At 49.6% G+C, this 13,554-nt stretch overlaps 1 protein-coding gene across 4 annotated transcripts in view; it reads left to right on the top strand.

Moving 5' to 3' along the window:
• Window positions 1–12,022, top strand: part of LOC115206652 (rho guanine nucleotide exchange factor 26) — an 84,469-nt gene extending 72,447 nt beyond the window's left edge. For all 4 annotated transcript variants that reach the window (XM_029773830.1, XM_029773829.1, XM_029773828.1 and 1 more), the window contains 3 exons: window positions 7,121–7,191; window positions 8,167–8,271; window positions 10,891–12,022. In XM_029773830.1, coding sequence (XP_029629690.1) covers window positions 7,121–7,191; window positions 8,167–8,271; window positions 10,891–11,033 — 319 coding nt within the window. In that variant the 3' untranslated portion in view covers window positions 11,034–12,022. The remainder of the gene's footprint in view (window positions 1–7,120; window positions 7,192–8,166; window positions 8,272–10,890) is intronic.
• Window positions 12,023–13,554: the final 1,532 nt, after the last annotated feature.

Raw genomic sequence — 13,554 nt, 5'->3', positions numbered from 1 at the left:
GAACAGAGGCTGAAAACACATATAGGACAGAACAGAGGCTGGAAACACTATTGTAGGACAGAACAGAGGCTGGAAACTGGCACTTTGAGAGAGAGAGAGAGAGAGAGAGAGCTCAATGCTTGTCTTTCTACCGGTGTGTGTTGGGGTGGTCAGTTAGCAAGGTTGGCTATCACAGTGATATCATATAAGAGGAAATAAGACGGACAGCTGGAGCAGTGTTGTTGTGTGCAGACTGTCTCTGTGTTGAGTCTGAATCTGTGTCTGCACTATGAGACAGGCACACAGCTGTTGCTCTCTCGCACTGTCATTGTTTGTTACATGCTTTTCACTGCAGGCTACAGATGCTCTGTCTGTCTCTGTCTCCTCTCGTTCCCTGTCCAGCCCTGGTCTGGGCTAGAGGTAGTTCCCTGGTCTGGTCTGGGCTAGAGGTAGTTCCCTGGCCTGGTCTGGGCTAGAGGTAGTTCCCTGGTCTGGTCTGGGCTAGAGGTAGTTCCCTGGTCTGGTCTGGGCTAGAGGTAGTTCCCTGGCCTGGTCTGGTCTGGGCTAGAGGTAGTTCCCTGGTCTGGTCTGGGCTAGAGGTAGTTCCCTGGTCTGGTCTGGGCTAGAGGTAGTTCTCTGGTCTGGGCTAGAGGTAAAGCAGTGTGTTGTCTGAATGTCAGGAGTTTTGTGTCGCCTGATGTGTGGTTAGGTGAGATGGAGAAAGAAGGGGAAGGTGGGAAACAAACAGCCTCTGCTAAACTCCAGTCAGTCCAGCTCCGGTCTCTCTACTAAACTCCAGTCAGTCCAGCTCCAGTCTCTCTACTAAACTCCAGTCAGTCCAGCTCCAGTCTCTCTACTAAACTCCAGTCAGTCCAGCTCCAGTCTCTCTACTAAACTCCAGTCAGTCCAGCTCTGGTCTCTCTACTAAACTCCAGTCAGTCCAGCTCCAGTCTCTCTACTAAACTCCAGTCAGTCCAGCTCCGGTCTCTCTACTAAACTCCAGTCAGTCCAGCTCCGGTCTCTCTACTAAACCCTAGTCAGTCCAGCTCCAGTCTCTCTACTAAACTCCAGTCAGTCCAGCTCCAGTCTCTCTACTAAACTCCAGTCAGTCCAGCTCCAGTCTCTCTACTAAACTCCAGTCAGTCCAGCTCCAGTCTCTCTACTAAACTCCAGTCAGTCCAGCTCCGGTCTCTCTACTAAACTCCAGTCAGTCCAGCTCCAGTCTCTCTACTAAACTCCAGTCAGTCCAGCTCCGGTCTCTCTACTAAACTCCAGTCAGTCCAGCTCCGGTCTCTCTACTAAACTCCAGTCAGTCCAGCTCCGGTCTCTCTACTAAACTCCAGTCAGTCCAGCTCCGGTCTCTCTACTAAACTCCAGTCAGTCCAGCTCCAGTCTCTCTACTAAACTCCAGTCAGTCCAGCTCCGGTCTCTACTAAACTCCAGTCAGTCCAGCTCCAGTCTCTCTACTAAACTCCAGTCAGTCCAGCTCCAGTCTCTCTACTAAACTCCAGTCAGTCCAGCTCCAGTCTCTCTACTAAACTCCAGTCAGTCCAGCTCTGGTCTCTCTACTAAACTCCAGTCAGTCCAGCTCCAGTCTCTCTACTAAACTCCAGTCAGTCCAGCTCCAGTCTCTCTACTAAACTCCAGTCAGTCCAGCTCCAGTCTCTCTACTAAACTCCAGTCAGTCTCAATGTGAAACATGAAGATGTTTTTTTCATCTAGTGATGACTGGTTTAGACATGTAGGCTGTAGCCTTGAACAGTCTGATATTGGATTAATTCGTAGGGTGAATGAGAGGTGAAGCTGTTTGAAAGAAGTAAGGAATCTCCTGCTACACAGACAGACAGACAGACAGACAGACAGACAGACAGACAGACAGACAGACAGACAGACAGACAGACAGACAGACAGACAGACAGACAGACAGACAGACAGACAGACAGACAGACAGACAGACAGACAGACAGACAGACAGACAGACAGACAGACAGACAGACAGACAGACAGACAGACAGACAGACAGACAGACAGACAGACAGACAGACAGACAGACAGACAGACAGACAGACAGACAGACAGACAGACAGACAGAGAGAGAGCTTGATGGCTGTTTTAACCGGAGATCCATCGGTATGTGCCTTCCATTCCACACACAACCATTAAACCACGGTGCACACATGATGCCTGTATGCGGGCTGTGTGTTCCAACTGGAAAATGTTCCATCAGGAATGTGTTCCAACAGGAATGTGTGTGTATTGGCTCCTTTACTATATATGAATGAGAGTGTGTATTGATAGTCCTGATACCTCAGCTGGCATGTTTTATCTTGGGAACCCTACGTGTGTGTGTGTGTGTGTGTGTGTGTGTGTGTGTGTGTGTGTGTGTGTGTGTGTGTGTGTGTGTGTGTGTGTGTGTGTGTTTGTGTCCATCTGCCAAGGCCAGCAATGAACAGATGTCATTCCCACGTCTCCCTTAGACTCAGACAGCCACACAAACATTCAGTCACGCTGAGAAACGTGTGTATTTTCTCCCAGCACTGTGTTATATGACCTGTGTTACTCAGTACAGGTTTACCTGAGGGCAGCCAGGGAACCAACCCTGTGTATCTCCTTGAGTCCATGAACCCTAGTTAACACACAGGTTCTGTTCACTGTGACCAGGATAGATAAGGATGTAATTGAGGTCACAACGTCCACCTGCGATCATCCAGTCACAGCCCTGAGGAATGCTTGATCGTGGAGAAATGCCCTGAATGATAGTTGTGGTCCTATTGAGCCTCCGACAGGCAAGGGACCACAGGACACTGACCACAGGACACTGACCACAGGACACTGACCACAGGACACTGACCACAGGACACTGACCACAGGACACTGACCAAAGGACACTGACCACAGGACACTGACCACAGGACACTGACCACAGGACACTGACCACAGTATGTGGCTTAGCACCTGACCTAGATGACTTTAGTACAGGTGACTTCTGTTCACGGTAAGGTTTACGCTTGTTGTATTTGGCGCATGTGACAAATAAAGTTAGATTTGATTTCACTAGGGTGATGAGAGTAGAGATAACCGGTACATAATGAATTTGGAGTCGTTAAAACTGTCCAGTGGAATTACAGTTTAGAAATTACACCGTTTTTACCAACTTAAGGAGTTACGTTATAATTATGAATAATTAATCAGGGTTTATGAGCAGATTATATAAGGTTGAGACATTTTCTGTCCTGTACAGTTAGGTGCTAACACGGTGTGTTTAAGGGGAGAGAAATATTCCGGATTTAGCCGGAACAGAACTGGAATGAGAAACAGAATGATGGAACTCTGAGTCATGGAGTTCTCTGATTGCTCCTGGGTCAGTGGTCAGATTCTCCACACAGACTCCCTTCACTCTGCCTGGTCTGACCTGTGGTGGGGTTCTGGGTCAGTATCTCTGAGTGCACCCTATTCCCTACATTCAAATCAAACTTTATTTGTCACATACGTCGAATACAACGAGTGTTAACTTTACCGTGAATTTGCTTACTTACAAGCCCTTAACCAACAATGCAGTTCAAGAAAGAGTTAAGAAAATATTTACCAAATAAACTAAAGTAAATAATGATAAAAAGTAGCACAATAATGAGGCTATATATAGGTGGTACCAGTACAGAGTCAATGTGCAGGGGTACAGGTTAGTAATGAGACTATATACAGGGGGTACAGGTTAGTAATGAGGCTAAATACAGGGGGTACAGGTTAGTAATGAGGCTATATACAGGGGGTACAGGTTAGTAATGAGACTATATACAGGGGTACAGGTTAGTAATGAGGCTATATACAGGGGTACAGGTTAGTAATGAGACTATATACAGGGGTACAGGTTAGTAATGAGGCTATATACAGGGGGTACAGGTTAGTAATGAGGCTATATACAGGGGGTACAGGTTAGTAATGAGACTATATACAGGGGTACAGGTTAGTAATGAGACTATATACAGGGGGTACAGGTTAGTAATGAGGCTATATACAGGGGTACAGGTTAGTAATGAGACTATATAAAGGGGATGCAGGTTAGTAATGAGACTATATACAGAGGATACAGCATGTGTAATGAGGCTATATACAGGGGTACAGGTTAGTAATGAGACTATGTACAGGTTAGTAATGAGACTATATACAGGGGGTACAGGTTAGTAATGAGACTATATACAGGGGGTACAGGTTAGTAATGAGACTATATACAGGGGGTACAGGTTAGTAATGAGACTATATACAGGGGGTACAGGTTAGTAATGAGACTATATACAGGGGTACAGGTTAGTAATGAGACTATATACAGGGGTACAGGTTATTCGTGGTCATTTGTACAGCACTACATTTGGGATCAAAATGAACACACTATGTAGGGAATAGGGTGTACTTTGTGCCGCAGCCTCTTAGTCTCCTAGTCTTGGCTGGCTGTCCACTGTGGGGTTGAGACAGAGACAGACTGGTCCTGGCTGGCTGTCCACGGTGGGGGTGAGACTGAGACTGGTCCTGGCTGGCTGTCCACGGTGGGGGTGAGACAGAGACAGACTGGTCCTGGCTGGCTGTCCACGGTGGGGGTGAGACAGAGACAGACTGGTCCTGGCTGGCTGTCCACGGTGGGGGTGAGACAGAGACAGACTGGTCCTGGCTGGCTGTCCACGGTGGGGGTGAGACAGAGACTGGTCCTGGGTGGCTGTCCACAGTGGGGGTGAGACTGAGACAGACTGGTCCTGGCTGGCTGTCCACGGTGGGGGTGAGACAGAGACTGGTCCTGGCTGGCTGTCCACGGTGGGGGTGAGACAGAGACAGACTGGTCCTGGCTGGCTGTCCACGGTGGGGGTGAGACTGAGACAGACTGGTCCTGGCTGGCTGTCCACGGTGGGGGTGAGACTGAGACAGACTGGTCCTGGGTGGCTGTCAACAGTGGGGGTGAGACTGAGACAGACTGGTCCTGGCTGGCTGTCCACGGTGGGGGTGAGACTGAGACAGACTGGTCCTGGCTGGCTGTCCACGGTGGGGGTGAGACAGAGACAGACTGGTCCTGGCTGGCTGTCCACGGTGGGGGTGAGACAGAGACAGACTGGTCCTGGCTGGCTGTCCACGGTGGGGGTGAGACTGAGACAGACTGGTCCTGGGTGGCTGTCCACGGTGGGGGTGAGACTGAGACAGACTGGTCCTGGGTGGCTGTCCACGGTGGGGGTGAGACTGAGACAGACTGGTCCTGGCTGGCTGTCCACGGTGGGGGTGAGACAGAGACAGACTGGTCCTGGCTGGCTGTCCACGGTGGGGGTGAGACAGAGACAGACTGGTCCTGGCTGGCTGTCCACGGTGGGGGTGAGACAGAGACAGACTGGTCCTGGCTGGCTGTCCACGGTGGGGGTGAGACTGAGACAGACTGGTCCTGGGTGGCTGTCCACGGTGGGGGTGAGACAGAGACAGACTGGTCCTGGCTGGCTGTCCACGGTGGGGGTGAGACTGAGACAGACTGGTCCTGGGTGGCTGTCCACGGTGGGGGTGAGACAGAGACAGACTGGTCCTGGGTGGCTGTCCACGGTGGGGGTGAGACAGAGACAGACTGGTCCTGGCTGGCTGTCCACGGTGGGGGTGAGACTGAGACAGACTGGTCCTGGGTGGCTGTCCACGGTGGGGGTGAGACAGACTGGTCCTGGCTGGCTGTCCACGGTGGGGGTGAGACAGACTGGTCCTGGGTGGCTGTCCACGGTGGGGGTGAGACAGACTGCCACCCCCTCTATCCCCTCTCCCTCTCGCTATGTTTTCATTCCCTTTCCACCCAGACTTTCTTTCTTCTTCTCTCTCCATCCGTCAATCTAGCTCAGTCCTCTATAAATCACTATATTCTACCTGTTTCTTTCTTTATGTCTCTCTCTTTCTCTGACCACCCCCCCCCCCCCCTCTCTTTCTCTAAATCTTCCTCTCTCCTTTGGTGTGGGCAGGTGAGGTGGCAGGTAGAGTTTCCTGGTGAAACCTGACCTGTGTCCCTCCTTCCATTCACCAGAGACTGCTCTGTCCCTGTTCAACTGAATCAAAACTCCTCTGTTCTCCCTCTCTCTCAGGGATGATAGAACATGCACATATATCCCTTTATGGACTAATACAGCTGTGGTCTAGTGTGTGTTGTATTGTGACTGACTGACTGGCTGGCTGACTGGCTGACTGGCTGACTGACTGACTGACTGACTGGCTGGCTGACTGGCTGACTGGCTGACTGACTGACTGACTGACTGACTGACTGACTGTTGGTCATGTCTCTTATTTTAAGTTGATTGAATCAGAAACAAAAGACCTAAGGAGAGGGAAGGGGAGAGGAGGGGAAGGGGAGAGGAGGGGAAGGGGAGAGGAGGGGAAGGGGAGAGGAGGGGAAGAAGGGAGGGGAGGGGAAGGGCGGCGGGGGGAGGAGGAGAGGGGCGGGGAGAAGAGGAGCTGATGATTTGAGGTTGTTGTGTGCGATGCTGTGAGGTTGTTGTTGTTGTGTGCGATGCTGTGAGGTTGTTGTGTGATGCTGTGAGGTTGTTGTGTGTGATGCTGTGAGGGTGTTGTGTGTGATGCTGTGAGGGTGTTGTGTGTGATGCTGTGAGGTAGTTGTGTGTGATGCTCTGAGGTTGTTTTGTGTGATGCTGTGAGGTTGTTGTGTGTGATGCTGTGAGGTTGTTGTGTGATGCTGTGAGGTAGTTGTGTGTGATGCTGTGAGGTAGTTGTGTGATGCTGTGAGGTAGTTGTGTGATGCTGTGAGGTAGTTGTGTGTGATGCTGTGAGGTAGTTGTGTGTGATGCTGTGAGGTAGTTGTGTGTGATGCTGTGAGGTTGTTGTGTGATGCTGTGAGGTCGTATCTCAATACGTTCCCTGCTTGTCCTCTGGATTGTATCCGATGTCGCTCTGAAAAAGAAGCGTCTGCTCAATGGCTAAAATGTAAAAGTCAAATGGATCGACTGATTCCATATGTTGAAACAGGCCCCTGGGTTGTCAATATCAGCGATGGTGAAAAAGTAAAACTGAAATGAAGTTGTGTTTTTTCCTGGCCACACAAACATGTATATTGTTATATGGTGAATGGACTCACTAACAAGTAAGACAAAGTATTGAAAAATGATGGTTGTCTGTCCAACAGGAATGAGCGTGCTCGCTGGATCACTGCTCTGGGCCAGAGCAGCAATGACGAGAAGAACCAAGACCGGACCAGTGAGTTCAACACCACACACACACCTACCTACATTCAGACAGTACTATCCAACCTGGGGCGGCAGGTAGCCTAGCGGTTAGAGTGTATCCTAGTGGTTAGAGCGTTGGACTAGTTACCGAAAGGTTGCAAGATCGAATCCCTGAACTGACATGGTAAAACTACGTCGTTCTGCTCCTGAAAAAGGCAGTTAACCCACTGTTCCCTGGTAGGCCGTCATTGTAAATAAGAATTTGTTCTTAACTGACTTGCCTAGTTAAATAAAGGTTAAATAAAACTTGACTGGTCACATGTAGTCCCACGTAGTCCCACAGCACCACCTAGTGGTGAAGTAGTAGAACAGTCTCCCTGTCTGAGGGAGTCTACAGTAGGACAGGAGTATTCAAATCCAAGCTGTATGTCTGGAGTACTGCTGCTTTTCTGTCTAAATCAGTCCTTAAAGGGATACTGTGGGAATTTGTTATGTCTCTGCGTCCAGTATGAAGGAAGTTAGAGGTAGTTTTGCAAGTCAATTGCTAAAATCTCAAACTACTAATTAGAGAGGAAGACTGAAAATCAGCAGTGAACTGGTTTCCAGGTCCAGATTGTAATTTGCCTGCAGTAAAGCATTAGGAGATACAACCTGTTTAACTGGTTGAATGATTAATCAGTTCTTGTGCATTTGGTAGTAAACACATGAGTCATAACATTTTCAGGGCTTTTCTATAGAACTTAATAAACAAAACAAAAAGCACTGCTACGGATCAAATACAAGTATTATAATTTTTGGAACTAGTTAGTTACTTAAAAAGCCAGGACTGAAGGGTAAACTGTGTTGTCCAGGGTTAGAGTTTAAACTCTGTGTTGAGTCTGTATTGTCCCAGAGTTTAACTCTGTGTTATGTTTGTGTTGTCCTAGGTTTAGAGTGTAAACTCTGTTCCGTTTGTGTTGTCCCAGGGTTAGAGTGTAAACTCTGTGTTGTGTTTGTGTTATCCCAGATGCCATGCAGGTGGTGGTGACGAGGACGTATACAGCCAAGCAGCCTGATGAGCTGTCACTGCAGGTGGCTGACGTGGTCCTGGTGGCACAGACTGTGGAGGATGGTACGTTACTGTTACTCTCATCTCTCCATCTGTCTGCCCCTCTCTCTCTGCCTCTCTCTCTCTCTGCCTGCCTGCCTCTCTCTCTCATCTCTCCATCTGTCTGCCTCTCTCTCTCTCTGCCTCTCTCTCTGCCTCTCTCTCTCTCTCTACCTCTCTCTCTCTCTCTGCCTCTCTCTCTCTCTCTCTGCCTCTCTCTCTGTCTCTCTGCCTCTCTCTGTCTCTCTGCCTCTCTCTGTCTCTCTGCCTCTCTCTGTCTCTCTGCCTCTCTCTCTGCATCTCTCTCTCTGCGTCTCTCTCTGCCTTTCTCTCTCTGCCTCTCTCTCTCTGCCTCTCTCTCTCTCTGCCTCTCTCTGCGTCTCTCTCTCTCTGCGTCTCTCTCTCTCTGCGTCTCTCTCTCTGCGTCTCTCTGTCTCTCTCTCTCTCTGCCTCTCTCTCTCTCTGCGTCTCTCTGTGTCTCTCTCTCTGCCTGCCTCTCTCTCTCTCTCTCTGCCTGCCTCTCTCTCTGCCTGCCTCTCTCTCTGCCTGCCTCTCTCTCTGCCTGCCTCTCTCTCTCTCTGCCTGCCTCTCTCTCTCTCTGCCTGCCTCTCTCTCTCTCTGCCTGCCTCTCTCTCTGCCTCTCTCTCTCTCTGCCTGCCTCTCTCTCTGTGTCTCTCTGCCTGCCTCTCTCTCTCTCTGCCTGCCTGCCTCTCTCTCTCTCTGCCTGCCTCTCTCTCTGTGTCTCTCTCTCTGCCTCTCTCTCTCTCTGCCTCTCTCTCTCTCTCTGCGTCTCTCTCTCTGCCTCTCTCTCTCTGCCCTCTCCCTCTCTCTCTCTGCGTCTCTCTCTCTCTGCGTCTCTCTCTCTCTGCGTCTCTCTCTCTCTGCGTCTCTCTGTCTTCTCTCTCTCTCTGCCTCTCTCTCTCTCTGCGTCTCTCTGTGGTCTCTCTCTCCTGCCTGCCGCTCTCTCTCTCTCTCTGCCTGCCTCTCTCTCTGCCTGCCTCTCTCCTCTGCCTGGCCTCTCTCTCTGGCCTGCCTCTCTCTCTCTCTGCCTGCCTCTCTCTCTCTCTGCCTGCCTTCCTCTCCTCTCTCTCGCCTGCCTCTCTCTCTGGCCCTACGTCCTCTCTCTCTGGCCTGCCCCCTCTGCCTCTCTCTCTGTGTCTCTCTCTCTGCCTCTCTCTCTCTCTGCCTCTCTCTCTGTCTCTCTCTCTGCCTCTCTCTCTCTCTCTCTCTCTCTCTCTCTCTGTGTCTCTCTCTCTGCGTCTCTCTCTCTGCGTCTCTCTCTCTGTCTCTCTCTCTGTCTCTCTCTCTCTCTCCTCTCTCTCTCTCTCTCTCTCTCTCGCTGCGTCTCTCTCTCTCCTGCCTCTCTCTCTCTCTCTCTCTGCTCCTCTCTCTGCCTCTCTCTCTCTCTCTGTCTCTCTCTCTGCCTCTCTCTCTCTCTCTCTCTCTCTCTCTCTCTCTCTCTCTCTGCGTCTCTCTCTCTCTGCGTCTCTCTCTCTCTGCGTCTCTCTCTCTCTGTGTCTCTCTCTGCCTCTCTCTCTCTCTCTCTCTCTCTCTCTCTCTCTCTCTCTCTCTCTCTCTCTCTCTGCGTCTCTCTCTCTCTGCCTCTCTCTCTCTCTCTGTCTCTCTCTCTGCCTCTCTCTCTCTCTCTGTCTCTCTCTCTGCCTCTCTCTCTCTCTCTCTGCGTCTCTCTCTCTCTGCCTCTCTCTCTCTCTCTGTCTCTCTCTCTGCCCTCTTCTCCTCTCCTCTCTCTCTATCCTCTCTCTGTCTCCTCTTCTCTGCCCCTCTCTTCTCTCTCTTCTGTCTCTCTCTCTGCCTCTCTCTCTCTCTCTCTCTCTCTCTCTCTCCTCTCTCTCTGCGTCTCTCTCTCTCTGCGTCTCTCTCTCTCTGTCTCTCTCTCTGCCTCTCTCTCTCTCTCTCTCTCTCTCTCTCTCTCCTGCGGTCTCTCTCTCTTGCCTACTCTCTCTCTCTCGTCTCTCTCTCTGCCTCTCTCTCTCTCTCTCTGCCTCTCTCTTCTCTCTCTGCGGATCTCTCTCTCTTGTCTCTCCTCTCTGTCTCTTCTCTGCGTCTCTCTCTCTCTGCCTCTCTCTCTCTCTCTCTGCGTCTCTCTCTCTCTTGCCTCTCTTCTCTCTCTCTCTCTCTTCTGTCTCTCTCTCCTCTCTCTCTGCGTCTCTCTCTCTCTGCCTCTCTCTCTCTCTCTGTCTCTCTCTCTGCCTCTCTCTCTCTCTCTCTGCCTCTCTCTCTCTCTCTCTGCGTCTCTCTCTCTCTGCCTCTCTCTCTCTCTCTGTCGTTCCTCTTTCCACCCCCTCTTATTGGTCTCTCGCTCATTTTTTTCTCCTTGTTTCTATTCTCCCTGGAAAATCATTGAAAGAGATGCATCTGTGTAATGTTGATGTGCACACACAGTCACACACTTAAGGTTAAAGGTAATTTACCTTTGTGTCTCCATGGCAACCATCTCTTTCATGTGAAAGGGCTTTCTAGAACAGACAGAATAGTGCATCAAACGGACGCCATTTAAGAGTTCAAGAGCTAGCTTAGTGCTCACTTCCTGCTTTGAACAGGAAACTATTTCCTTGAGGCCTGTGAAGTGATTTTCTGAAGGATAAATGAAGGATTATAGAGTGGTGTGTGTCTCTCTTTCAGGCTGGTATGAGGGCGAGCGACTCCGTGATGGCGAGAGGGGTTGGTTCCTGTCAGAATGTGCTGAACCAATCACGTGCCAGGCCACTATTGAGCGCAACATGCAGAGGATGGACCGCCTCCAGGGGCTGGAGACCAATGTGTGATCTGGAACTGCAGGCTCCACCCACTAATTACACAAGTGACCTACCTGTTCTCAGACAGACCAATGAGTGAACCTTATGCCAACGATGGTCTTTTTCCGAACGTTGAGCGGACCTTCGCTAAATACACCAATTTAAAAGTCTTTGGTCAACAGAGCGATGTGTGAACTCTTTCCACCAGCGACTGAATACACAAATGAGCTGCCTTCAAGCACTATCAACCAATGAGAGAGCCGACTGACACTAAATGCACCAATATAATCTCTCCGTGGGTCAACAGATAAATGTATGTGTGAGCCTTGCCTGCTGACTGCATCTATTAGAATGGGTTTTTGATTGTTACCCCTGCAGTGTAACGTTCTCCGCCTTCTACCACTCTATATCGTAAGGAAATGTAACCCTGTGACCTGTCAACAACACTCTGATTCCTCCCACTGATGGGAGACTGGCCAACCGAAGGACATCCCCCTTGGACAGACACATGACATGTTGGGGTCAAAGTTTAAAACTGCCACATACAGAGTGGACACCTATAGTAGGACGGCGCATTAAAACTAATAGGACACGGGTTCATTTGATCAACTATTTCCTTCTGAAAGACTCCCCAGGAGTTTCCATGAATTAAACTTACCCTCTCTACTACATAGTAACTAACAATTTATATGAACAAAACAACTATGCTGTTGATCTGTATATACATTTGTTTTAATTGTCATGCTTTTTAAAGTGCCTGGTTGTCCTGGTGTGATGTGATGATGAATTGGCTGAATGTATGGAGCCAACATGGCTCAGTGTCCAGTTCAGTTTCACCTCTGCTCTGTGGTCAGGCTATAGTGTGTGAGGAGACTGATGGGGAAGAGGCTCATTGTAAAGATACACAAATGGCACTATACTTCCAACTTATCTGTGTGCGCAGCTGGGAGGTCTTTTGTAATGTAACTGAATGTGACAAATGTTCCAAAATGACCAAATAACACGTCCCTGTGTGGTTAGTAGGAGGCTGTGTGACTGCTGAAGAGGCTGAATGTACAGTAAGGAGCCAAAATGGTGGACTGAACGGTCCAGTTTCCACACTTCCCTCTGGTTAGAAGGTTACAGTATAGAGGCTGAATGTTATGATGGCCTACAAAGGCAAAAAGAAACTCCCACCATCATGCCTACTCCAGATTCCCAAACCCTACTCCAGATTCCCAAACCCTACTCCAGATTCCCAAACCCTACTCCCGATTCCCCAAACCCTACTCCCGATTCCCAAACCCTACTCCCGATTCCCAAACCCTACTCCCGATTCCCAAACCCTACTCCCGATTCCCAAACCCTACTCCCGATTCCCAAACCCTACTCCCTACCTGTGACCATTTTAGATGCCTAAAACTATTAGACAGGTATTAGCAATATGGGAGTATCTCCACCTTGGTCTCTGGTAAAGCTTTGTTCAACTGACCCATATAGTCCTACGCAGTCCTTTCAGAGGTACACAATACAGTTGATCTGTAATTGGGCACTTTGTCTCTAGCTTAATGTCACTTTACATAAATAGAACCATTTCCATCCCACAGACCTCCGTCAGTCTGCCACTCGGTGTGATTAAGCCTAGTGATGCCAGAGATGGACGTTTTTAAAAATACCCTCATGATTTCAGTGACGTGCGGCAGGAGAGAAAATGAAATGGTGTGACGCTGTCGGTTCTAAAACTGGAAAAGCCAGCTGTGATTGTCCAGCATGGTTCATCTCTTAAGTGTGTAATGTTGTGTGTAATGTTGTCTCACATCGCTGAAGGAAACAAGTAATGGCCTGATCAGCTTCCTGTTGTAACACCGTTCAGCAGACCAGACCACTACTCTCCATGTGGTTTGACCCAGACAAAAAGCTTTGCACTCAGGGAAAAACTGATACAACATGCATTTAACCAATGTTCATCATTCATGTAAATATGTAACTAATAGCAACCTCTGTTTAAACATGCATGTAATCCACGGCTATAGATTTATATTGTAGATGATGAAGCCTTCAACTATTTAATCAACTTTTTTAGGGTTTTTTTGTGTGTTTTTATACCCCGTTTTCTCCCCAATTTCGTGGTATCCAATTGTCTTATCGCTGCAACTTCCGTACGGACTCGGGAGAGGCGAAGGTCGAGAGCCGTGCGTCCTCCGAAACACAACCCAACCAAGCCGCACTGCTTCTTAACACATTGCCCACTTAACCCAGAAGCCAGCTGCACCAATGTGTCAGAGGAAACACTGTACACCTGGTGACGGTGTCAGAGTGTACTGCGCCCGGCCCACCACAGGAGTCGCTAGTGCGCAATGGGAAAAGGACAAACCCTCCCCTAACCCGGACGACGCTGGGCCAATTGTGCGTCGCCCTATGTGTCTCCCGGTCGCGGCCGGCTACGACAGAGCTTGGACTCGAACCCAGAATCTCTAGTGGCACAGCTAGCACTGCAGTGCACTGCCTTCGACCACTGCGTCACTCGGGAGGCCCTTTTAATCTATACTTAACTTAAATATGAACGCAACAT

The sequence above is a fragment of the Salmo trutta genome, chromosome 13, assembly GCF_901001165.1.
Source record: "Salmo trutta chromosome 13, fSalTru1.1, whole genome shotgun sequence".
Lineage (NCBI taxonomy): Eukaryota > Metazoa > Chordata > Actinopteri > Salmoniformes > Salmonidae > Salmo > Salmo trutta.
The sequence above is the reverse complement of the archived record's forward strand: the minus strand, read 5'-3'. Positions and strand labels throughout refer to the sequence as shown.